The sequence below is a fragment of the Crocuta crocuta genome, unplaced genomic scaffold (genome assembly GCF_008692635.1).
Source record: "Crocuta crocuta isolate KB4526 unplaced genomic scaffold, BGI_CrCroc_1.0 scaffold130, whole genome shotgun sequence".
NCBI classification, from domain to species: domain Eukaryota; kingdom Metazoa; phylum Chordata; class Mammalia; order Carnivora; family Hyaenidae; genus Crocuta; species Crocuta crocuta.
Window position 1 is genome coordinate 16,092,881 of NW_027527920.1, and position 27,079 is coordinate 16,119,959.

The 27,079-nt window shown below is 35.7% G+C and overlaps 1 protein-coding gene across 9 annotated transcripts in view; it reads right to left on the reverse strand.

The window, feature by feature from the left end:
• TCF12 (transcription factor 12) overlaps positions 1-27,079 on the reverse strand; it is a 361,796-nt gene that overhangs the window by 81,168 nt on the left and 253,549 nt on the right. For 8 of the 9 annotated variants that reach the window (XM_077748014.1, XM_077748032.1, XM_077748056.1 and 5 more), the window contains one exon: positions 3,775-3,910. In XM_077748014.1, coding sequence (XP_077604140.1) covers positions 3,775-3,910 — 136 coding nt within the window. Of the gene's footprint in view, positions 1-3,774; positions 3,911-4,084; positions 4,167-27,079 lie in introns of those variants that run through there. The other variant, XM_077748079.1, reaches the window with a different exon arrangement.

A 27,079-nucleotide genomic window follows, 5' to 3' on the forward strand; every position in this document is an offset into this window, starting at 1 on the left:
GCAAAACAATTCTCCTAATGAAGTGATACATTCTGAAATACATATTCCCATAAGTTTAGGGGGATGAAAGCAAACAAAGTAAAACAAAAAACAAACAAAGCAATAACCCTGTGTGAGGGAAGAGAATTAACATTTCTTAGGTACCCATTTATGTGCCAGGCTCCACACTAGACACTGTCATTTGCAGAGGGGCTCTTTAAAAGTACAACTGTTTAACAAATTTAGTGTCCACATCATATTAACAGTTAGGTTTAAAAACTTGATATTCAGCAGTTATTAAAGTTAATGCTATGCTACAACTATGTTAAACATTTGAAATAAAATTTAATAAATAAAAAATTATGGTTGTCATTATGTCAGAGAAATGCTATATAAACTATTACATACAGGCACTGTCATATACAATGTCATCCAGGATTCTGTAAGAACATTTACTGTTAACAATGTATGGTTGGGGCACCTGGCTGGCTCAGTCAGTTAAGCCTCCGACTTTGGCTCAGGTCATGATCTTAGGGTTCGTGAGTTCGAGCCACGGGTCCAGCCCTGCAGTGACAGCTCTGAGCCAGGAGCATGCTTCAGATTCTGTATTTCCCTCTCTCTCTGCCCCACCCCCTCTTCACTGTTTGTCTCTCCTCCTCTCTCAAAAATAAATAAGCATTAAAAAAAACCTCCACAAACAGTGTGTGGTTAAAACTGCAAATTAAGCACTGATTGTGTCATTTATCCTTGGCTGTTTATATATATTTCCAAAAAATAACTAGAGAAAGTATATTTCTTTATAAGACTTAAGTAATTTATTGACATAAATGAAAACATGAGTATTTTCACAGATAGCCAACCAGCCTCACTTGGTATTTCAATTTTACATATCTCTAAAACTTAACATTTAAAACTTGTCCATTTTATTTATTATTAAAAAAAGGTATTAAGTGCAGCTTTTCAATCTTACACAAATAATGGATGAAACTCAGGATTTTTCATAAGTGTTCACTATTAAGAAGGCTAATGTAAAGTAAACTATTTTTGCAAACTGTAAAAATGAGAATTAAACAGGCAGATATTTTCCTGAGTCATAAATTATATGATATAATAAGACACATGGTTGTTTAAGAAAGAATGAAATTCATTTAAATTAGGGCTGGGACTCTTTATAGTGACTATGCCAGGAAGCTGCAAAGCTAAGAAAGCAACTGTATAAGCATGTGTAGCATGTGGAAAAATTTTATACAATAAAAAGGGGGGAAAAGCATTCATTATCATTTAAGTCCCTCCACCAAGAGGCAGCCTATATTTCCTTAAAACAAAAGTGCCAAAGATAAACAACATCTGGCAAACTCTATATTTATAAAACTTAGAAGCAAATTTTTTCTTCTTTGTGAGGCTTTTCTAGAACCCAACTCTTTACAACTCATAAATACAGCATCCTTTGAGCAAAACTCATACTCTATGCCAAGAAAGTCAACTGAACTGCTCCTGTCAGTGTGGAGCTCTCATCAATGTATTTTGGATTAATTACTACTAAAAGATGTTGCTATTTAGTGTAGGACAGTTTTTTCCTCCAATGTGATAACAAATTAAAAAAAATATTTTTTTACCATTTATTTTTGAGAGAGAGAGAGAGAGAGAGAGACAGAGAGAGAGAGAGGCAGGCAGAGAGACAGAAACACAGAATCCAAAGCAGGCTCCAGACTCCGAGCTATCAGCACAGAGACCAACATGGGGCTCGAACCCACTGTGACCTCATGACCTGAGCCGAAGTCTGATGCTTAACTGACTGAGCCACCCAGGTGGCTCAGAAATTTTTCTTTCATATTTTTATCTCATTGTTGGCTGTCACTACACAATTACATATATAATGTCACATTTAAAATCATGTTTGGGATTCATAGTTCACTTCTGAGGGGTTGCAAAGTATAACAGTTTGAGTAAGCTGGCTGGATTCAAATTTCAGCTGCATCATATAGCAGCTATGTAAACTTGGGCAAGTTACTTTTACTCTCTCTGAACTTGAACTGCATAAGATGTAAAAAGGGGTAACACCTTTTAGAGTTATTGTAATAGAGATAATACATGAAAGGTGTTCAGGGCAGTGTGTAACAGAGAGTGACAATACATTTTAGCTGTTATTATTAGTTTATATTAAATTCTATGGCAAAATGTTTATAAATTAAATAGCTAGATGCTGTTTTGCAAAATGTTGATTTTCTAAAGCATCTAAATAGCTTCAGAAGATGCTAAGGTAGGTGTAGATGATCTCTGAAGTCCTTTCAACTCTGAGATTTTATGAGTAACTGCAATGCCAAGAAACAGTGAGTGGCTGAGTGAGAAATAACAATGAAGAATGGAATGATAATCCACTAAATGTTATTCACCTAGGAAATGAGTGGGCCTCTCTGGGTACCAAGCCTTGGCTGAGGTGCTTAAGTAATAGTATATTGGTCCATATTAGTGCTTTTTGTAATTGTATTTGCTCACATAGCATACTAAGAAGATATTTCTCTAGAGTGACACTTACACATCCAGACTTATATGAGTGTTCTTACCCTAACTCATTTGAGGAAATAAAGGTAATAAAGACAGAGGAAAGATGCTTTACAATTTATTATTTCTTCAGTAACAAACAATATACTGGTCTAAATCATCTGGGCTTACTTTATCAGTACATATATTAAATCACCCATAATGCTGAGAGGTAGGCACAGTCTAGTCAGAGCTTTCTATTCTAAACATGACCATCTTTGCTATTGTGTACCTTCAAGCATACTCTAGACCCATGGACTAGGGCTATTTTGGAAACCTCGAGGTTTGACAGAAGGTAGATTTATGAATTGGAAGCAGTCAACAAATATTTGTGGAATACATAACTATGGCATAATTTCTTTCAGTGAGCTATATTTATTTCAAAAGCTGCCATATCTTTGATATAAACATCCTGTGCAACTTCGGGTTTCTTGTATAAAGGATTCCTTGGTAGGAATTACCAAAAATTCTAACATTTAAATACTGCTTGAATAAGGTGTCAGAGTATACCTGAGGCTTGCTGAAAAAGCAGCAACACAAAACAGACTGGCCTTGTTAGGCTATGTATAAAACATAAAAGAAGGAAGCTAAAGAAAATGAGGGTTCAAAATTTAATAGGTGCAGAGGTTCCTACTGAGGTGATGTTTTGGAGGGAGAGGGAGATGATGGCTTCGCAGCACTGTGAATGTACTAAGTATCATTGAGCTGTGAATTTTAATATGTTCGATTTTATCTCAATTATTTAAAAATTGGGGAGTAGAAGCAACTAATATGTAAAAAAATACTGGACGTGGAGTCAGAAAAATCTTAATCTTATCCTGGGTAAACCACCTACTAATTATACGAAAGTGTCCTCCTGAGCCTCAGTTTATGTTAAATATACTGATTAGCAGATCTGTTATACTAATGAGATGAGAAAGTCTGTAAAACCACTTTGTAAACTGTTCAGCATTATATTAATCTTAGTCAAAAATAAGGTGTTAATATTAGCACATAACATTTTTATTACAATAGGAAAAACTCATCTCATTTTCACTATTTAGTTCCTCTTATGATGACCAAAGAAGAGTATCACATTGACTGTTTATTAAATATCTAATAGATATATTATTTTATGCAAATAAGTCCTAATATCAATATGATACCTAAAAAACCAAATTTCTTGTAAATAAAAGTGCAGCCAGAAGTAAAGACTAAGGGGGGAGAAAAAAAGAAACATCTGTTAAGACAGGGTGGGTTGTACAACACACTTACCGAGTGCTGCAGAGTCATGGAGTGGTCTTCTCCTGGAACTTGTGGCAGAGAACGAGTAGTACGGCGCCCCCGGTTTCCCTGAAGAAGACAGCTGTGCTGGGCTTCCAAGCCCCATGTCTTGTCTCAGGAGACTAGACTATAAAACAAAGCCAAGGAAAGAAGTTATCTTCCCACTGATACCAAGTCAAATAGGAAAATGTCATCACTTCTGAGTTATTCAGAGGAGGCGAGTGCCTTCAACAATGCCTTGAAGTAGACACATCTAATAAATATTTGAACACTGGTTTATTAGAACGTTGTTTAAACCTACATTTTCTCGGGGTGCCTGGGTGGCTCAGTCAGTTAAGTGTCCAACTTCAGCTCAGATCATGATCTCATGGTTTGTGAGTCTGATCCCTGCGTCCTGCTCTGTGCCGACAACTCCAAGCTTGCTTTGGATTCTGCCTCCCTTTCTCTTTCTCTGCCCTTCCCCCGCTCTCTCTCTCAAAAATAAACATTAAAAAAAAATAAACCAACATGTTCTCTCTTTCCTCATCCTCATATTACCTAATTTCTAGTAATTATGGAGATCTAAACAATCTTAAGGCTGAAACACACTTTAGTTACTATGTTTCACCCTTTAATCATCAAGAATACTTCTGGAAAATGACCACTAAGTCTTTGCTTAAATGCTTTCATGACCATACAAGGCAGTCAATTCTGTTCTTTTTCCTTTTTCTTCCTTAGTATAGTTTTCATTGTTTGAAGACTGCCAATATTTTCAAGACAAGCCATTCCTGTTTTCTTCAACTGTGTCTCATGACACGGGGGTTTGAATGTTATCTTCATCATCTCTGACATAAGACCTCTGGATTTATTTTCAGTTTGTCAAAGTGTCTTGTAAAATGGAATGGACGACAATGCCCCAGATGTGGCCTGATTAGTGCGGAGTCATTTTCAACACTACACTTAAACAACCCATTTGTGCTAGCTCATATTAAGAGGTTTAGCTCATATTAAGAGGTTAGGAGTGATCACATGCTGCTGTTATTCGTTATTGCATATGTTGCTATTAAGTCTTGTCCTTCCAATGGTTACCTTTTTCAGTTGTGTTTTTTCATCCCAAGTACAACAGTTAACATTTACCTGATAAAATTAATCTTGTTATATTTTATCATTTCTATCTGTTTTAGATTGTGAGTCTGTTAACCAATGCATTTGCTAGGCTTTTTAGTAATGGGGCATAAAAATGGGACTAAAAGAAGACATCAGGACGGGACAAGGCTGAGATCCCAAAGGTATGTTACAATGATATGAAACTTTGTCAAGTGCTTCACTGAAACCCAGAGATTCAGCAGCCCTGACCTACTAAACCAGTGACCCTATCATAAAGCAAATGAAGTTAACTTGGCAGAATTTGGTTTCAAGTTTTCTGGTAGCTGAGGGAAAAAGACTTCAACTGGAAAAGGTGCTAGATACAGTTGAGAGGATGCTTTCATGTGAAAAGGGCTATGTTTCCTCTGATACTTATACTGCCCCCCTACCCCTTATTTAATACCTGCCGACACCATACTATTAGTACCTGTCCTTTTAGTCACAGAATATCAGAAAGGCACTAAGAAATAAACCTCAGCTCTGGTCAGAAAGAAATAGAACTTCGTAACAGAAGTCATAGTAGCCCAGTTCCTGCCTCCATTCTAATAATCAAGAAAAACTCTCTTTATCATATTATTTAATAATTTTAAATAATTTGTATGTTTCAGATAAAAAAAGGCTCAAATTCACATAACATAAAGTTAACCACTGCAAAGTTTCCAACTCATGATATCTGATATATTCATAATGTGACCATCACCATCTAGTTCCAGAACATTTTTATCACCTCCAAAGGAAACCCTGTACCCATTAAACAGTTACTTACACTCCTCCCTTCCTCTAGCCTCTGCAATCACTAATTTCTGTCTCTATGAATTTACCTATTTTGAGTATTTCATATAATTGCAATCATATAGGACCATTTGTGTCTGGCTTCTCTCACTTTGCATGGTTTTGAAGTGCATCCATGTCGTGGTTTGTATCAGTATTTCATTCCTTTGTAGGGCTGAATAATATTCCATTGTATAGATATACCATAATTTGTTTATCCATTCATTCACTGATGGGACATTTTGGTTGTTTCTTGCTTTGGATTAGTGTGAATAGTGTTACTATGAACACTTCTGTATGGGCATTTGTTTGAATACTTGTTTTCAATTCTTTTGGGTAATACTTAGGAGTGGAATTGCTGAGTCATATGGCAATTCCATCCTTAACTCTTTGAGGAACGGTCAAACGGTTTTCCACAATGGCTGTGCTATTTTACATTCCCACCAGCAATGTATGAGGATTCTAATTACATCCTTATCAACATTTATTACTAGTTTTTAATTTTCTTTTGAATTGTAGCTATTCTTGTGTGTATGTACTCGTATCTTATTGTGGTTTTTAATTAGCATTTCCCCAATGATTAATGATGTTGAGTATCTTTTCAGGGACTTGATAGCCTTTTGTATTGTCTTAGAAACGTATCGATTCAAGTCCTTTGACCATTTTTAAATTGGGTTGTGTTTCTACTGTTATACTGTAAGAGTTCTTATACACTGGGGCACCTGGGTGGCTTAGTTAAGCAAGCAACTCATGGTTTTGGCTCAGGTCATGATCTCACAATTCGTGAGATCGAGTCCCCTGTTGCAGTCTGTGCTGACTGCAGAACCAGCTTGAGATTCTCTTTCTCCCTCCCCTGTTCATGCACATGCGTGCTTTGCTCTCAAAATAAGCATTAAAAGAAATGAGTTCTTATACATTATGTTTTGAATTCTAGACATTTACCAGACATATGATTTGCATGCCCCATTTTGGAGGCTGTCTTTTTACTTTTTAATGTCTGAATTTTAAATTTTATGAAGTCTAATTTATCTTATTTTTTCTTCTGTCATGCTTTTGATGTCATATCTAAGAATCTGTCAAAGTCAAGGAAATGAAGATTCAGCCCTCTTTTTTCTTCTAAGAGTATATAGTTTTAGCTCATACCTAGATCACTGATCCACTTTGAATTAATTTTTATATATGGTAGAAGGTAGAGGTCCAACTTCATTCTTTTGAATGTGGATATCCAGTTGTGTTAGTACCATTTGTTGAAAAGAACAGTATTTCCTCATTCAGTGGTCTTGGCATCCTTTGTTGAAAATCAATTGCTTACAGATATTTGCGTTTATTTCTGGACTCTCATTTCTATCCCATTTGTCTGGGTATGTCCACATTATGCCAGTTCCATAGTGTAGCTTTGTATTAACTTTTGAAAATGAAATGTGTGTGTCCTCTAACTTTATTCTTCTTTTTCATTACTGTTTTCTCTATTTGGGGTTCTTTGAAATTACACAGAAAATCTCAAGATCAACTTCTCCGTTTCTTTTTTTTTAAAATTTTTTATTGTTTTTGTATTTATTTCTGAGAGAGAGAGCATGAGCAAGGGAGGGTCAGAGCGAGAGGGAGATACAGAATCTGAAGCAGGCTACAGGCTCTGAACTAGCTGTCAGCACAGAGCCCGATGCGGGGCTTGAAGCCACAAACTGGGAGATCGTGGCCTGAGCCGACGTCGGACGCTTAACCGAATGAGCCACCCAGGCGCTCCTCAACTTCTCCATTTCTGCAAAAAGATGCCACCAGGATTGTGATAGGGACTGCACTGAATCTACAGATTGCTTTGGGAAGTTTTGTCATCTTAACAACACTAAGTATTCTGACTGATGAACACTATTTTTCCATCTACTTCTGTCTTCTGTAATTCTTTTAGCAATGCTTTGCAGTTTCCAGTATATAAATCTTATACTTTGTAGTTATATTTATTCCTACGTAATTTTTTTAAAAGTTTATTTGAGAGAAAGTGTGTGAGTAGAGGAGGGGCAGAGAGTGGAAGCAAGAGAATCCCAAGCAGGCTCTGCACTGATAGCACGGAGCCCAACGTGGGGCTTGACCTCATGTACTGTGAGATTGTGACCTGAGCCAAAATCAAGAGTCAGATGTTAAACCCACTGAGCCACCCAGGAGCCTGTCCCTATTCCCAGGTATTTTACTCTTTTTAAAAAATTTTTTTATTTTTAAAAATGTTTTATTTATTTTTGAGAGAGAAAGAGAGACAGCATGAGTAGTGGGGGGTCAGAGAAAGAGGGAAACACAGAATCCAAAGACAGGCTCTAGGCTCTGAGCTGTTAGCACAGAGCCCGAAGTGGGGCTCGAACCCATGAACCATGAGATCATGACCTGAGCGGTAGTCAGACGCTTAACTGACTGAGCCACCCAGGCACCCCAGTAGTTCACTCTTTTGGATGCTAAATGGATTTGGAGGCTTAATTTTATTTTGATTTGTTCATTATTAGTGTATAGAAGTACAACTAGGTTTTAATCTTGAATCTTGCAACTATAGTAGATTTGTTTATTAGCTCAAATAGCTTTATTGTAGATTCTGTATATATAAGATCATACCATCTGCAAAAAGGGATAGTTTTACATCTCCTTCCAATTTCCTTCTTTCATTCCACAAAAGAATGAAAATAAGGTGAATGACATTTCATATACTGTTTACTGGGCACAAACTCTTTATCCTAAGTAAGGAGACCTAGTCTGCCTTGAATCTAAGCGGAATTTCAACTCCCAATGGCTATGGTAAGAAAAGATGTTGGAAATTGGAAAGAGAATGGACAGGCCCCTAGAGGGAGGGCTGACAATTAGAGGCTAAATCCAAAAAGCAGTGTGACGTGACAAAATCAAGAATAAATAGAAAAATGCCAACTTATTCTGAAAATGATTCAGTAGATGTGTATTTATTTGTGTGTATAAACTCACGTGTAGCATACAAACACCTACACATACTACGTGAAAGAAAGGAATGTGTATACACAAACGTGGTGAAATACTGATGAAATTTCATTAAGAGCACACAGATATTCACTTTATTATTCTTGTACCTTTTCTGTGGGTTTGTAATTTTTCAAAATAAAAAGCTGGAGAAAATCAGAATAAATATCAAGGATCGACAAGCATACTTACAAGTGTACCATATCAGCCAATATTTACTGCACTCTTATTATATAAATTACATGTTAAACAGATAACAAGTAGTAGAACCCTAATTTGAATGTAGATCTGTTTAAGAGTCTCCTTCTTCAATAAGAAGGCGGCTTCTACAATAGTTCAGGAACCTAATTCCATATATATGACCATGAACTTGAAAACATTTAAGTGACCTGTAAATGACACTGTGGATTATAATCCTAAAGCTGTTTTATCTATAGAACACATGCTGGTACACATGCATGGAAGAAAGGAAGAAGAAAAACAAATTTTTTAAGGAGAAAAGTTACTTGTTACCAATAACATTGCTGATAACCCTTTCTCCTTAGTTTAGATAAATATGGAGATATGGTTAGGAAACAGTCTGTATTCCTGTTCCACAGTGAATATTAATGCTAAGAAAAAACCCACAGAAGATGTTCTTCACTTAGCTTTCCTAATCATAGAAATAACCATGTCTCCCTATTCAATTTGTATTGTGGTCTATATAATTAGGCAAAGTAAATATAGGAAACATTGCTTCTTTTTAAGAACAGAAGATATTTTATTCTAATTAAAATGAATAGTTCAGTACTAGAAGAAATACAAAAGAAGTTTAAGACAATGTTTTCTCCACAAGGACTTGGCAATTTAGGAAATAATACTCATGAAACTAATGGAAAGTGACTAAAAAAAAAAAAATCCAGGCTAAATTATATAAGCCTAACATTTTGATATTATACCACTAATAAAGTATTTTTCTTTTCTTTGATTCTTCAAACATTTTGGTAACACTAAAGCACAACTAATAAGCTATTTAGTTTATTTCCCCTAAAATAAAATTACATATCAGTTCATATTATTGATTTTCCTGCCTTCTTCAAAACTAATGAGAAGCATTATTGATTGCCACTGATCTTGTCCTGAAGGTATCTCAGGCAAAAAAGAATACACAATCCCAGAGGATACAGAACTAGGCAAAGGAGTTTTATTCTGCCAAGCCATCTTATTCAAGGCAGAATTAGTTTTCTGAAATGACAGAGCCCTAAATTGCTTAACACAGTCTTAGAAAATAATCTTTTTTAATGGTCATTTAAAACCTCAACTGTGAAAAATGTATCTAATTACTTAAGAATAATCAATTAAGGTTCATCCCTGAAACACTAATACAGCCCTGATTATTGTAATAAAAACTATAATAAAGTTTCATTTTAAATTATCTATGACAAACCTCTAGCCTGTAAATAAAAATCCTCTTTATATGGGATGTTTAGTAGCCTATGTATATAATATGTGTAATGTATGAGGAGAAAAAAATATATATATATTAAAGTTCTTTCTTCTTCATGTGCTGAGAAACCCTGACTCTAAAATGTGAACTTGAAAAGACTATTCAGTGTAAATCTTCATGGTGATACTGACCAAAAAATAAAGGAGAGAAGTAAAGCAGTGAGTTTGACCAACATCATTTATTAACGTAACTTTTAAAATATCTTGGAAGGTACTCTAAAAGTTATTTTAATAGGATATCAGAATATCCTATATGAAAATGGTGGGGCTTAGTAGCCCAGAGGATTCAGAACCATACTGCAGTAATTTGGATATTCTTTATCCATAAAAGGGAAAGTGTCTGAAATCTTGATAAATATAAATTTAGTTCCTCAGAACTGCTTTTTACCATTAAATGGCTTGGCCCAAACACTGTACTAAAATATACTTTCATATCCATTTATAATTTCAGATTAAATAAGGACTTATTAATTAATTAATAAGTTAAATTAACCCTATATCAAAAATTGTTAGCCTCATTTTCTGACCAAAACTTTGGAGCACTAATTCATCACTGATTTGTTTCCTAGGAAAATAAGATACAAAGTATCTTATGTTATAGTCATGCACTATAAAAATTTAAAAATATTTAATATGGACTCACAGAACCTCTGCTGTGTACATTCTACAGAATTCTTTAATTTCATGTCTATATTACAGCCCTGAAATGGTATGTAGTTTTAACATACAAAGGCAAACAGCTGTTCTCAGGTTTGTCTTTTTTGAGAGGGGAGTGTACTAATTAAAGACATAAAAAGGTACAGAACACAATCATGATAAAACAGAGAACATAAAGTATTAAAATTTCTCAGTTGAATTCTTTAAACTGTACTATGTATTTCTTTTGTCACTGAGAGATGAAGAAACAAAATTGTTCCAGGAGCAAAATCAGTATAGTATTAATATATTTCTAATTGTGTTTTTGATTGAGAAATATCACAATACAGGTTAGCTGTAAATCCACTCACTTAAAGTTTCTGAGATTAAGACAATCCACTTTCCCTGTGGAGAGTGACAAAGAAGCTGCTCACAGCCAAATAAAAAACTCAGATGGAAAAGGGGCAGTCAGGGCAAAATATACATGTAGGGCTTTAATACTTTATCAGTCTTCTGTTAGTTTTTTTTTTTACAAGTAATTTAAAAAAAGAGTAATAAATTTTGAATTTGGAAAATACAGATACTGTGAAATAATTGTATTATGATGCAAATTCATTTACATTGAAATTCCAGGGATATGTTAGCAATTATCAGCATGTTGTTAAAGAATTCTATCCTGAGAATCTCATTAGATAGTGATGCAAACTACAGTTGTTATCATTCTGAGAACAAAGGGATCTTGAATGAGTAATCAATAGCAACTGGAAGAAAATGAGACATTAATTATGATCCTCTCTAGTGTTTTGTCTAAGGCAAGATTTCATTAAATGCTTTGTGCAACCTGAATAGTTCCAAGTCATTACCAACACTTTGGACAATACATTAATTGAAGGGGAGGGGGAACTATACAGGGAAACAAAGTAAAAGAAAACCTGAGATGTTTCTATTCCTTCCCCCAGGTCAATAAAAACATACCAACCACCACTAGCCAACTGTTATGCTTCTTTTACAAGCCCCGAATCTTATAATCTCAACATGGTCTCTTGCAAATTTAATTATCATTTTCTATACTTAAACTGTCAGGCAGGTTTGAGAAGATAATGACAGTCATCCATCAAATGCATGCTGCCAACGCAATCAGCCCAATCTTTAAGAAAAGAAACTACCTATGTACTATTAAATTAGTAAAACATGGTAATCTTAGCAGTCTGAATTTCCCAATCTCCTTTAATTATCAGTAACAGAGGGAAATTGTACCATTTTAAGATATCATTTTCACTATTTTTTCTCTGAACTTTTCTCTCAAATCCTTCATCAGCCAGTGAAAAGATTATTGACTAGGAAGAAAATATGGGATAGAGATCAATAAAGGAAGACTTTATGGAATAAAAAGAAAAACTATAATGAAAACCATTTTAATACACCCAGTATTTAAATAATTATAAATGTGCAAAAAGAATGACTTTCTTTTAGGTTTTTATAGGCTTCCATAAAGAGAGTCCCTACTTCCAAAATGCTATAAGGGATTTTTGGAAAGCAGCCTCTCATGAGGTCAGTAGTGAGCATACTCTAAGCCCATCTTCTTTCTAAGTGAGTTTTTCTGAATGTCTGAAGTTATAAACTTCCTTGTTAAATAGTGTCCTCTTAAGTCTTCCTGTAAAGCTAAAGTGTGCCTTTGAACCTTTACTTTTGTTAATAAAAAAGAACCTGCTATGTAAGGTGCTAACCAACATTAAAAGAACAGGAGATAAAGAAATATCATTTCTCTTTTGCTTTTGTGGAAACCGTATTATGGAGTCCTAAGATTTTCAGCAGAGTTCTGATACTAAGAAGTCACTCCTTTTCCCTTTAATGCTAGTAAATGAGTACCTCCTCTTTCCAGTCCCATGCATTTTGAAGAATACAATTAAGAACAACTTAAAACACAATACAGTAGTAGGCATATAGTTAGGTATGAAATACTTTTTGAACTGAAACATTCTATATTGGAACATCTTCTAAAAATTAAACCTTTTATTTTGGGAATTTTCAAATACAAACAAAAATAGAAAAAAACCTCCAGTATAATGAACCTTCCTATACCTTTCACCCAGCTTCACTTCCAGTATTCTGCAGTTCCTCCTTCATTTATTCTGCCATCTCTCAGTTCTTGTTATATAGCCCCTACAATTGACAACAATAGCTTATAATCATGTAATGCCCAGGCGATGGTCACCTCTTTTTTCATTTTGTTCCCCCTGAGATGGTGTCTAGTCTCTAGCCATTATTTAATGTACCCCTTTCTTCTGAAATCAGTTTGCAAAAGAATAAATTGACCTTTTAAAAAATGTTTATTTTTGAGGAAGAGAGAAGGCACAAGCAGGGGAGGGGCGGGGGGGGGGGGGGGNTGTGCTGATAGCTTCGGCACTGACAGCAGTGAGTCCAATGTGGGGCCTGAACTCACAAACTGCGAGACTCATAAACTGCGAGATCATGACCTGAGCTTAAGTTGGATGCTCAACCAACTGAGCCACTCAGGCGCCCAAAGAATAAATTGACTTTCATTATTTATTTTAATGTTTATTTTGAGAGAGAACATGCAAACATGAATGTGAGCAGGGGCAGGGCAGAGAGAGGGAGAGAGAGAAGCTCAAGCAGACTCTAGAATGTCAGCGCAGGGCCTGACGCAGGTCTTGATCTCACCAAGATGAGATCATGACCTGACCTGAAATCAAGAGTCGGAAGTTTAACTGACTGAACCACCCAGGTGCCCCTAAAATGACTTTTAAACAATGTTCCCAAAGAGCAGTGAGTACCACCTAAAGTATAATTAGCAAGTTTTATGGAGAGAACAAAAACAATGAGGTTTTTTCCCTGCCAAGTAACTTCTGCATCATTTCTCTCTGGCTTTTTAACTAAAGTAGGAAAGTAAACTTGCCTACTACCTAATACTTTAAGATGAGACTTTCACAAAGTAATTTATTTTATGTATGTTCTAAACTCAGAAGCTCCCTCTGCAGGTAGCTGATGGTTTATTACTCTGGCTATATTTTCCTTCCTAGATCACAGGATTTGGATTCAAACATACTCTGAATACCTACCAAATACCAGTAGGCATGGCCTCTTCACAGGCTACTTCATGAGGGAATCATCTCTTGGAGAGCTTCAACACTGATCCAAAGCACTTTTATGTCTTTTTAACATTCCTGACTCCAACATTCCTCCTATCACCATCAACTAATCTACTTTTTTTTTTTTTTTTAAGTAGGCTCCAGGCCCAATGTAGGGCTTGAACTCTGCACCCTGAGGTCAAGAGTCAGATGCTTTACTGACTGGGCCACCCAGGTGCTCCTTCCATCACCTAATCTGCCAAAAGGATGCTGTAGGTACTGGAAAGCACTTGAGTCCTGAAATTTTTAAGTCCAATATCTGACTTGACGTGACTTATTCCTACAGCACCATAACTTCTTCACTACTTACTGCACTTGTTCTTTTGTCTCAAGCTATCCAGTATCTTTTTGTTTAAAAAAATTTTTTAAATGTTAATTTATTTTTGAGAGACAGAGTGCAAGTAGAGGAAAGGCAGAGAGAGAGAGGAAGACATATAGTCTGAAGTGGGCTCCAGGCTCTAAGCTGTCAGCACAGAGCCCGATGCAGGCTCAAACTCATGAACCATAAGATCGTGATCTGAACGGAAGTTGGACGCTTAACTGAGTGAGCCAGTCAGCCCCCCCCCCCGCCCCTCCCCAGGTATCTTTTTATTTTTAAATGGCTATTTTTGAGCGAGAGTGTGCACATGCAAGCAGGGGAGGGGTAGAGTGAGAGGGAGACAGTGGATCCGAAGCAAGCTCTGCACTGATAGCAGAGAGCCCAATGAGGGATTAGAACTCACAAACCAAAAGATTGTGACCTGAACCGAAAGTCAAATGCTTTAACCAACTGTGCCACCCAGGCATCCCTCAAGATATCTAATATCTTGACCTTTTTCTTCCAGTCCTGAAGTTTAATTACGGCTTCATTTTCTTCTTTTGAAAACTAGCCCATACAGTCTATTACTTTAACTATTATCTCAACACTACTTCAATTCTTCTATCCTTAACCATTTACCAGCTATGAAACCTTGGATAAATTACACAATTCCTGAGGCTTCAGGTTCCTCTGTTGTCAAATGGAGAAACAACAATAGTAATAGCGACACTTCTGTCATAGAGTATTGCAAGGACCATATGAAATGTCTGCAAGGTGGTTAGCACAATGTCTGGCACTAATAAATGTATGATAGCTAGCCCTTATGTTTGTTTAGGCATACCTAGTTTTACTGTACTTTGCAGATACTGCACGTTTTACAAATTGCAGGCTTGTGGCGATCTTCTGTTAAGCAAGTCCACAGGTACCATTTTTTTCAGCAGTATTTGCTACCTTTGTGTCTCTGTTATATTTTGGTAATTCTTGCAATGTTTCAAGCTTATTCATTACTGTATTTCTTAAGGTTATACTGTAATTGTTTTGGGGCACCATGAACTGTGTCCATATAAGAGGGTGAATTTAATCGGTAAATGTGTTCTGATTGCTCCACTGATCAGTTGTTCTCCTGTCTCTCTCCCTATCCTTGAGACACTTTTTTCCTTGAGACACAACAATATTCAAATTAGACCAATTAATAACCCAACAATGGTCTCTAAATGTTTAAGTGAAAGGAAGAGTCACAAATCTCTCATTTCAAATCAAAAGCTAGAAATGACTAAGCTTAGCGAGGAGGGCATGTCAAATGTGGAGACAGGATGAAAGCTAAGCCACTTGCACCAGTTAGCCAAGGTATGAATACAAAGAAAAAGTTCTTAAGGAAATTAGAAGTGCTACTCCAGTGAACACATGAATGGTAAGAAAGCCAAAAAGCCTTAACACTGATAGGGAGAAAGTTTTTAGTGGTCTGAACAGAAGATCAAACCAGCTACAATATTGCATAATACAAAGCAAAGCCCTAACTCTCCTCAATTCTATGAAGGCTAAGAGAGTTGAGGAGGCTGCAGAAGAAAATTATGAAGTTAGCAAAAGTTGGTTCATAAAGTTTAAGGAAAGAAGTCACCTCTATAATATAAAAGTGCAAGGTGAAGTAGCAGGTGGTGATGAAGAAGCCGCAGAAAGTTATCCAGAAGATCTAGCTAACACAATAAATGAAGGTGTTTACACTAAGCAACCAATTTTCAATGTAGATGAAACAGCCTTCTATTAGAAGATGATGCCATCTAGGACTTTCATACCTGGAGAGGAAAAGTCAATGCCTCACTTCAAAGCTTTACACAGAACAGGCCAGGAGCCTCTTGTTAGGGGCTAATGCAGCTAGTGACTTTCAGTTGAAGCTAATACTCATTTGCCATTATTAAAATCTTAGGGCCCTTAAAATTGCTAAATAGGGGCACCTGGGTGGTTCACTTGGTTAAGCTTGGACTTTGGCTCAGCTCATCATGATCTTGCAGTTCAGTATGGAGCCCCATGCTGGGCTCTGTGCTGACAGCTCAGAGCCTGGAACTTGCTTCGGATATTGTGTCTCCCTCTGCTCTCTCTCTTTGCCCCTCCTCCACTCATGCTTTGTCTCTCTCTCAAAAAAAATAAACATTAAAAAATATATAAAAAGAATTATGCTAAATATACTCTGCCTATGCTCTATAAATGGAACAAGAAAGCCTGGATGACAGCTTACCTGTTTATATGGTTTACATGGTTGCACAGTTTACAGAGTATTTCGAGCCCGCTGTTGAGGCCTGCTGCTTAGAAAAAAAGATTCCTTTAAAAATATTATTGCTCACTGACAGTGAACCTGGTCATCCAAGAGCTCTGATGGAGATGTATGATGACATTAGTGTTGTTTTCATGCCTGTTCTCACCTGCAGCCATGGATCAAAGAGTAATTTTGACTTTCAAATCTTATTATTAAAGAAATCCATGTCATAAGGTTAGAGTTGCCATAGATTGTAATTCCTCTATGGATCTGTGCAAAATCAACTGAAAACCTTCTGGAAAGGATCCACCATCCTACATGCTGTTAAGAACATTTGTGATCACAGTAAGAGGTCAAATTATCAACATGAACAGGAGAGGAGTTTGGAAGAAGCTGATTCCAACCTCATGGGTGAAATTAAGGTGTGTACATTGTTCTTCTAGACATAATGCTCCTGCATACCTATGATACTGTATAGTGTAAACATAACTTTATATGCACTGGGAAAGCAAAAGATTCATCTGACTCACTTTAATGCAGTGACCTGGAAGGTATACATGTATTATCACTATTCTCCATAACCTATCTAGTCAAACATTTGTTGTCTATGCTTATATATTTAGTCTACTGAGTACTACTGGAATAAAAATTAAAACACACTGGGGCACCTAGGTGGCTCAATCAGTTAAACCTCTGACTTGGGCTCAGGTCATGATTTCATGGCTTGTGGATTCAAGCCTCACGTTGGGCTCTGTGCAGACAGCTCAGAGTCTGGAGCCTGCTTCAGATTCTGTGTCTCCCTCTCTCTCTGCTCCTCCCCCACTCATGATCTGTCTGTCTCCTTCAAAAATAAACATTAAAAAATGTTTAAAACTATATACGTTAATAGTTATTTCTGGTCTCTAATCTGAGATGAACCATCAACACCTCTCTTAGTAGAGAGCTCACAGAATTGAAAGAACATTTTCAGGTATTTTATTTCAATCAAACAACATATGCTCTAAGCCCTCTATTATAAAAATTTCAGTAAAGTAAATGTCTAGCCTGTGCTTGAATACATCCAGTGAGAAGAAAGTCACCATCTACCAAGGTTGACTATTCCATCCTCTATACCATGAGAACATTCCTTCTTACATTAAGTTAAAATCAGGATCATGGTGCCTGGGTGGCTCAGTCAGTTAAGTAGCTCACTCTTGGTTTTGGCTCAGGTCATGATCTCACGGTTCATGGGTTCGATTCCCACCTTGGGCTCCTTGCTGACAGTGTGGAGGCTGCTTGGGATTCTCTCTCTCAAAAATAAACAAATATTTAAAAAGGAAAAAAAACCCTCATGAAAGTCTTTTCTTTTTAAAACTAAACAGCCCTCAGTCCTTCAATCACTTTCCATATGCTAGAGTTGCAAATTACTTTATTTGCAATTTCTTCTCTGTAAGTGATTTTTAGTTTACTTCTACCTGGTTTTGAAATGCAATTGCTCAGGGGCACCTGGGTGGCTCAGTTGGTTAAATGTCTGACTTTGGCTCAGGTTATGATCTCATGGTTCGTGGGTTTGAGCCCTGGGTCAAACCCCGTGTTGGGCTCTGTGCTGACAGCTACCTCGGAGCCTGAAGCCTGTTTTGGATTGTGTCTCCCTTTCTCTCTGACCCTCCCCTGCTCACGCTGTCTCTATCTATCTCTCAAAAATAAATAAAACATTAAAAAAAAAAAAAGAAATGCGTATGTTCAGAAAGATATACAGTATCAATGTCCTTAGTCTAAATAATATGTTTCTAATAATTCAGTCTAAGGCTAAAGTCTGACAAAGGTCCTTATTAGGCTTGTTGTTAGGAAGAAATATCCAAATTGTTCTTAAAACAACTAGCTTTAATTAAACCTCTTGAGGAAACAGTAGCTCAATATAGGATTTGCTACATATGAAAGCCCTGGCTTCTCTTAATTGTCAGAAACACATACCTGTGTCGGGGGGGAAAAAAAAAGTGTTTTTGATAAAACTTATGCATTATCTGGAGTAGAGTCAGTTCTATAAAGGCCAGACTGAAAGCATTCAAGTTTTGTGAGCCATATTATCTCTGTTTTAACTATTCACCTCCATCTTTGTACCAAGAAAGAAGTTATAGCCAATATGCAAATGAATGGGAATGGCTATGTTCTAATAAAACCATTTGTAAAAAAAGGGGGGTGGGTGGAAATATTTGGCTGATAGCCATAGTTCCCTGATCCCCACTTCAGAGCACAGCTTTCTAGGTTATCTTATTTTCACTATATAGGAGCTATTTTACAACTTATAAATGGTAGATAACTGAGAGCAATGCAAAATAATTCTTATCTACAGTCTGCAAAAACATTCTTTCCAGTAAAGGGATAAACAACTGTCCTCCACTCTCATTGGAGCATTCTGCTCCAAAGGGGATTTAAAAATGTTGTTTACATTTGAACATTAATTTCCATAATCTTTAAAATTTATTTTTAAATGTTTGCTACTGAAGTATAGTTGACATATGTTATATTAGTTTCATATATACAACATCCTGATCTGACAATTCTATATATTACTCAATGCTCACCATAAGTGTAGTTTTCATTTGTTACCATTTAACATTACTACAATATTATTGATTGTATTTCCTATACTATACTTTTCATCTTCATGACTTATTTATTTTATAACTGGAAGTTTGCAGATCTTAATTTCCTTTACCTACTTTACTCACCCCTCACCTCTGGCAACCACCAGTACGTTCTCTGTATTTATGAGTCTTCTGTTTTGAGAGCACGAATGAGGGAGGGGCAGAGAAAGGGAGACACAAAATCCCAAGTAGGCTCAAGGCTCTGAACTGTCAGCACAGAGCCTGATGTGGGGCTCAAACCCATGAACCGTGAGATCATGACCTGAGCCGAAGTAGGACTCTTAATTGACTGAGCCACCCAAGGGCCCTTATACATAGTCACTTTTTATCTGCAGGAGAGTCATGACTTTACATATTTTAAAAAATTTATCTTTTTAACACCTGCAACGTGCTGTCAGAGGAAAATGAAGATCTGTCTTAACTACCTCCCATGTCACTGATCATGTGGCCTAGAGCAATATCATCTCAAATAGTTGCCTTGTCTCCAGTTCATAAATTCTCTTGCATATCCTGAACCTGGATTTAACTTTTCTAAGAAACACTTGTATTTTTCAACATGCCACATGTCCAATCCCAAACCCTTACAGGATACAAACTGGTTACGCATTCAAGCAACATCCTTATAATTCAAATACCTCATATTGTTCCCAAAAACAAATATTTAAGTCAAGCCAAACTAAAATACAACTATTCCTAGAATACACATTTACTTATTTTTCCATTCAAAATATATTCATCAAAAGATATTCATTGATACCTTCTATTTATCAGGCACAGAGTAGGTGCTGAAAATACAACAAAAAAGCAGCCACTGACCCTGCCCTCACAAGCTGATAGTTTTGGTGGGAGAAAATTAAGGAAGCAGCTACAAGATGTGTTGAATAGTGTTACCTCTATTTATATTGGCCATATGTTCTTTCCCCAAGATGTCCTCCTCTCTATTTGGTCAAATTTTACCCATTCTCCAAGATTTTATTTTATTTTTTAAGTTTATTCATTTATTTTGAGAGAGAGAGAACACACGTGCACACAAAGGGAAGGGACACACACACACACACACACACACACACACACGGGATCCCAGGGCTCAATCCCATGAACCGTGAGATCATATGAGCTGAAATCAAGAGCTAGATACTTAATGGACTGAGCCACCCAGGTGCCCCTCCAAGAATTTAGAATTCTATATTTCCTTTGTAAAATCTTCCCTGTAACAAAATCATGTTAATTTCTCTCTCTTATGAGTTCTCACACCTGTGCCACTTACTTGAGATTTACTACAGGTTATCTTACCATTTTAATTAATTTTCTCTGTGTAAAGAGCTGGTCTCCCCCAACTAGAATGTGAGCTTCTTGAGGTCTGATGCTAAATCTTTTATTCTGTTGCCTGGCTCAGTTCTTCATATATGGTACAGCAAACAAATTCTTGTTGATTCTTTATCTTTTAATCAAGTCGTTTAATGTGTGAATATGTTTCCTTGACATTTTTCTTTTATTTCCTTTTTCTTTTTTAAAGTTGGCTTTGTCCTCAACCTGGAGCTTGAACTCACAACCCAGAGTTTAAGAGTCTGATGCTTGACTGACTGAGCCACTCAGGAGCCCCTCCTAGATATTTTTCAGTAAAAAAGAAGTGAAAGGAGCCCCTCTTGGATATTCTTCATTAAGAAAGAAGCAGGAGAGAAAAGATGAAGCATTTACATTGTAGTGAATTTAGTTTGCTCAAAATGAAGTTATAAAAGATTTTTTGTAAACTGGGATGCTATAATTATTAAGGGCTAAATAGTTCTTAAATAATAAGGAACTATTATTAAAAATAAAGAACACAAAAATGCTAACATCTGGAGAATGAAATGTTAAAATGCAATGAACACATTATGTTATGGAGTACAGATCTGTAGTTAAACCTATAAAATCTGTGCAAAACTCTATTTCATTAAAACAGTCTTGAAATAAACTAAATCACCTTAAATACTTCTCAGGGATATGGCGCTTGAACTCATGGACTGAGATACCATGACCTGAGCTGAAGTCGGATGCTTAACCACTGAGCCACCTAGGCACTCCTAAGATGGCTTTTTAAAAAATGTTTATTTTTGAGAGAGAGAGAGAGAGAGAGAGAGAGGGAGAGAGCACGAGAGTATAAGCAGGGGGAGAGTCAGAGAGGGAGGGAGAGAAAGAATCCCAAGCAGGCTCTGTGCTGTTAGCACAAAGCCCAATTTCATAAACCATGAGATCATGACCTGGGCTGAAATCAAGTATCTGAAGCTTTACCGACTAAGCCACCCAGGCACCACAACCGTCCTCTTCCAAAAATTTTTTAAATCAGCTGATAAATTCCTACACACACACACACACACACACACACACACACAATCCTGGTTAGGTTATAACTGGGATTGTTTTTAATTTACAGATCAATTTGGGAAGAAATGACTTTTTTTTAAGTTCTAAAATTTATTTTGAGAGACAGAGAGAGCAAAGGGGGGGGGGCAGAGAGAGAAGGAGAGAGAGAAACCCAGGCAGGCTCCATGATGTCAGTGTGGAGCCTGATGTGGGGCTTGAACTCACAAACCAGGAGATGATGGTCTGAGCCAAAAACAAGAGTTGGACACTTAACTGACTGAACCACCCAGGCTCCAGAAATGACATTTTCAAAATATCCTCTTGCTGTTCATCTCTGATTTTCTAGGATCTCTTTAAATTTCTCTAAGCAATGTTTAGTAGTTTAGTTTTTTTCAGTGTTGAGGTTTTTACAGATCTTTTATTAAAATTTATTCCTCAGAATTCCTATCCATTTCTTGAATGCTACTGTGAATGGCATTTCTCATTTCATTTTTAAAAACTAAGATGTTATTTACATATAAAATGTTCAGATCTTAAGTGAATTATTCCATCAGTTTTGATGAATGCATGTCAACACATTTTTATCACCTCAGAGATGGGGACCCTTTACAGAAGTATTGTCTTATCTTATTGGCACCTACTGATTTCACTTTTATCAACACAGGATAGTTTTGCCTATCACAGACATTCATATAAGTGGAGCCATACAGTATTTTTGAGATTTTGTCTTGTTTCACTCCCCATAACATTACTGAGCTCATTAGATCATTCCATTTTATTGCTGAATGACATTCAGTTTATGAACATAATATAGGTCATTTATCCATTCTCCTGTTGATGAACATCTGAATTTCCAGTTTAAGGCTATAATGAATAGAAGTGTTAAGAACATTTTTGAGAAGAAAGCTTTCTGTGAACAAGGTTTTCACTTATCTTGGATAAATACCTCAGAGTAAAACTGCTAAGTCATGGGGCAGATACATGTTTAACTTTATAAGAAACTGCCAGTTTTCTAAAGTCAAGTAACCATTTTACAATACCACTAACAATGTATCATCTTTTTAATTTAGGTATTCTGGGTAGCTGTGTACTAATGTGGCATTCTGGTTTTAATTTTAATGTGCCTAAAAGCTCATAATATGGAATTTTTTATTGTACTGATTGCCCATTTGTGTATCTTCTTATGTGAAGTGTCTGCTCAAGTGTTTTGCCTATTTAAAAGAAACAGGGTTTCTTTTAAACCCATTTAAAAGAAATGGGTTGCTCCTAGTTTTATTATTGAGATGTCAGAGATCATTGTATTAGTCAGATATATGTGTGGCAAATACCTTCTACCAATTTGTGGCTCCTCTTTTCATTTTCTTGATGTGCATAAGTTTTTAACTTTGATTAAGTTCCATTCATCAGTTTTTCTTTCATGTTTTATGCTTTTTACATGTTCCCTATGAAATCTGTTTTGTAAGTGGCAAAGATATACATCTGCTTTTTCCCTAACAGCTTTATTATTTTAGCTTTCATATTTAAGTCCATGATCTATCTCAAATTTGTCTGTATATAATAGTGTAAGGTAAGGATTGAAGTTCTTTTATTCCCCCTTTTCATACCAGTAATTCAGTTGCTCCAGCACCCTTATGTTAAAAAGATTTTTTCCCCCGTAAGTTGCTGGGGTGCTCTTCTCAAATATCATTTGCCACAGAAGGTATGGGTGCCTTTCTGGACTCTATTCTGTTCATGATCTGTCAATCTTCATACGAATACTACACTGCCTTGATTAGCATTGCTTTATACAGTAAGTCTTGGAGTCAGGTATAAAGTAAGACCTTCCTCTTTTCTTTTTCAAGACTGTTTTGGCTCTTTTTAATCCTATGCCTTTTCAAATTAACTTTTAAATAATCTTGTCAATGTCTAAGAAAAGAAAAAAGCCTGGAACTGCCATCTAAATGTTAATGAGTCTTCTAATTTATGAACACGGCACATCTATTTATTTAGATCCTCTTTGATTTCTCCCAGTAATATTCTACAGTTTTCATTATTGAAGTCTTATAATCTCTTAAGTGTATCTCTCAGTATTTTATGTTTTTTGATGTAAATATAAATAGTACATTTTTGTTAATTTCATTTTCTAACTGTTCATTGGTAGTGTGTAGAAATATAATTATGTTTTTAGATTGACTTCGTATCCTGTGACAAAGCTAAAGGATTATTAGTTCTACAAGTTTTCTGGAGGATTCCTTTGGACTTCTATTGTATACAAACCGGTCATCTGCAAATTCAGCTTAATTTATTCTTTTCCAAATTTTGTGGACTTTTTTTTTTTTTTTTGCTTTATTACACTGGCCAAGGCATAAAATTTAGGTGATGAAAATTACCTTCTTCCTAATTCCGGGGGCGAGGTTTGAGGTAGAAGGATATATAGTGTTTCACTACTAAGTATGCTGTTGCATATAATCATTCATGTATATCTTTTATCAACGTGAGGAAGCTGCTTTCTATGCTTAGTCTGTTGTGAGCTTTTATCATGAATATTTCATTTTTGATGAATACCTATTCTACATCTATGGAAGTGATCACATTGTTTTTCTCCTTAATTCTGTTAATGTGGCTGACTAAACTGACTAATTTTCAAATGTTAAGTCAAACTTACATGTGCAGTTTTATTACTTACCTCATAAAATGAGCATTGAAGTGCTCCCTCCTACTCTGTTTTCTAAAATAGTTTGTGTAAGACTGGTTTTATTTTTTTCCCTGTACATTTGAAAGAATTCATCAATGAAACCATGGTCCTCAAGCTTTCTTTGTGGGTTTTTTCTCTCTCAAAACTTTTACATCCCCCTTCTTTCTTTTTTTAAATTTTATTTTATTTTAATTCCAGTATAGTCCACATGTAGTGCTATATTAGTTTCAATACAGTGGTTTAACACTTCTATAGAACACCCAGCACTCAACACTTATTTGTGGGTTTTTGAGATGAATTTATTTTCATTAAGAGATACAGGGCTATTCAGACTTTGTTTCATCTTGTCCCTTTTGTAAGTATTTCTCAAAATGTATTTTAGCCTAAGTTGTCAACTGTAGTTATTCACAATATTTATTATCTTTTTAATGTATATACAGTATACAATGATAACCTCCCTTCCATTCCAGATATTGTTAAATTGTGTTCTTTCCCTTTCTGCCCTCTCCCATTTTCTCTTAATCAGCTTAGCTAGGAATTACTAAGTTTATGGATCTTTTCAAATAACCAAATTCTGGCTTTGTTATTTTTTCTAATATTTTTGTAATATTACATTGATTTCTGCTCTTTTTTTATTATTTCCCCCTTCTACTTATTTTGTGCTTGGTTTTCTGGTTTCTTAGGGCAGAACCTCAGGTTGTTTACTACAGATCTCTTTGAATACAAGCATCTAAAGCTATACTTTTTTCCTATGCACTGTTTTAGCTGTACCAACACATTTTGTTATATCATATTTCATAATAATTAGTTGGAAATAGTTTCTAAATTCCCCTGTGATGTTTTTAACCACAGATTATTTAGACATGGATTGTTCAATTTCCAAATATTTGATGTTTTTCTAAGTATCTTACTAACTTCGAACTTAATTTTCTTCTGGTCAGAGAATATACTGTATTGATTTCAAAGTTTTTAAACATAACATGTACCCTCAAAAGAAATTTATATTCTTCAATTGTTGGGAATAGAGTTTTATAAACATCAATGAGGTCAAGGTAGTTGACAGTAAATGAACGAAGTTCTTGTGTATTTTGTCAGTTGCTAAGAAAGATAGGTATTTAAACCATTAACTCCAATTTTGAATTTGTTTATTTCTCTTTCATTCTATCAATTTTTGCTTCACTTGTTTTAAAACTTTGTAATTAAGTATATACACATTTATCATTGTTATGTCTTCCTGATGCACTGACTCTTTTATAATTTTATCATTATCAAACAGCTGTATATAGTGAGACTGGCAATGATGAAAAAAGAGGATTAAAGAAGCAAATGGTATGGGAGAATTTCCAAATAATTAAGTGCTGAGTTTTTAAAGCTGTCATTTTCTAAAGCATATAATATCCGAATAATATTCTTTGGAAAAAATAAGACCCTGCCTCTTCTAGGTTTGAACACTTGAAGAAAAACTTACACAAACTCCTTGAATACATACTTGTTCACATTAGTGAAAACTGCTGTGATGATAAAAGGATTTTTCACATCACGGTGAAGAATTATCCCTATTGTTAAAAAAGATGTTGGCTTCTATGTTCTGTGTTGAATCAATTAAAAAAAATTCGATTGCAGAATGATCTATCATTGTTTCCAGTAATACTGCTACACCAGTTTCCTTTTAATGGCTCATCAGTTATGGGCCTGCCATGAAGGTAATATGAGAAGACTCATTTAGCAACATATTATTATATCATCTTAACATGAAGCAAGGCCCATCAAACATTATTAAATTAGACTGAATTTTGCAGAATGTCAGCAGCATTTTATGTACATTAATAGCAGAGTTAAATGTTTCCTTGGGGAATATGCTGAAGAAAAATGGTTTCAAAGTGGTGTTTGGATATAATTTTGCAGTCACTGTTTGTATTTTCTTCTATTACCATCGCATGGTTAAAAGTTTTTGTCGCTTGTGAATAGGTAAGACAACATGGCAGTTAATTTCTTACTGTATTTTTGTCTTCTTTGACCCATGATAACATATACTGCTTGGGACACAGGTTTTTCTTTGAATAGTAGTGATTGATATTTTTTAACTCCTGAATATCCTGGGTTCACTATTTAGGCCTCAGATCAGCTGATGCCATCCATTATAATTTTGTCTAGCAACTGCAGCAGAGGCAGAGCTAGGTAACAATAATAAACAGCAAAGTTACTGTTCCTTTCATAGCAAGGAATTCTTTTTCACTTGTTTCAAGAGCTTACCTGTCTTCAGGATGTGTTTGCTCCAGTAAAATCTGTCCTCTGTGCTGAATTTTGGGCTTCCTCTTTGGGCCTCATACATTGCTTCTGTCAATTCTTTACCAACAAATCTTTCCCTCACTTGAATACCTTTAAATTTCTTGTACATAGCAATATTTCTATTTTACATTTCATACATTCCAGTAACCTTGTTTCTCTTTTCCATAGGCCTGCTTGATCTCTCCAAAATGTTAAAAAGAATTGTTGAGCAGTGATCTTATAGCTTCTTCCTTTTTTTAATACTCTATATGTTTATATTTGACATATAGAGAAGAACTGGGTTTTTCAAAGTATAATCTCCAGTCCATGTGAATTAGCACTTGCTTAAAATATAAATTCCCAGATCCCTCCTTGATCAAACAAATTAAATGAAAGGGTAGTAAAGACACAGACTAGGAATCTGAGATTATAACAGCATCAACCATGTGTTTAGCAAGTGTTTTTCTACTTGCTAGATGCATGGTTTTGAGCAAATTACTTAATACCTCTGGAGAACATCCATTTTTCAGTCTGAAAAACAGGTGTTGTTGTAAGGATTAAACATGATCATGTTTACATTTTTTTTTCATTTAAATTTTTTTAGAAGAGTAGGATAGAGGGGTAGAGGGAGAGAGAGAATCCTAAGCAGGCTTCACGGTTGGCCCAGAGCCCAACATGGGGCTTGATCTCATGACTCTGGGA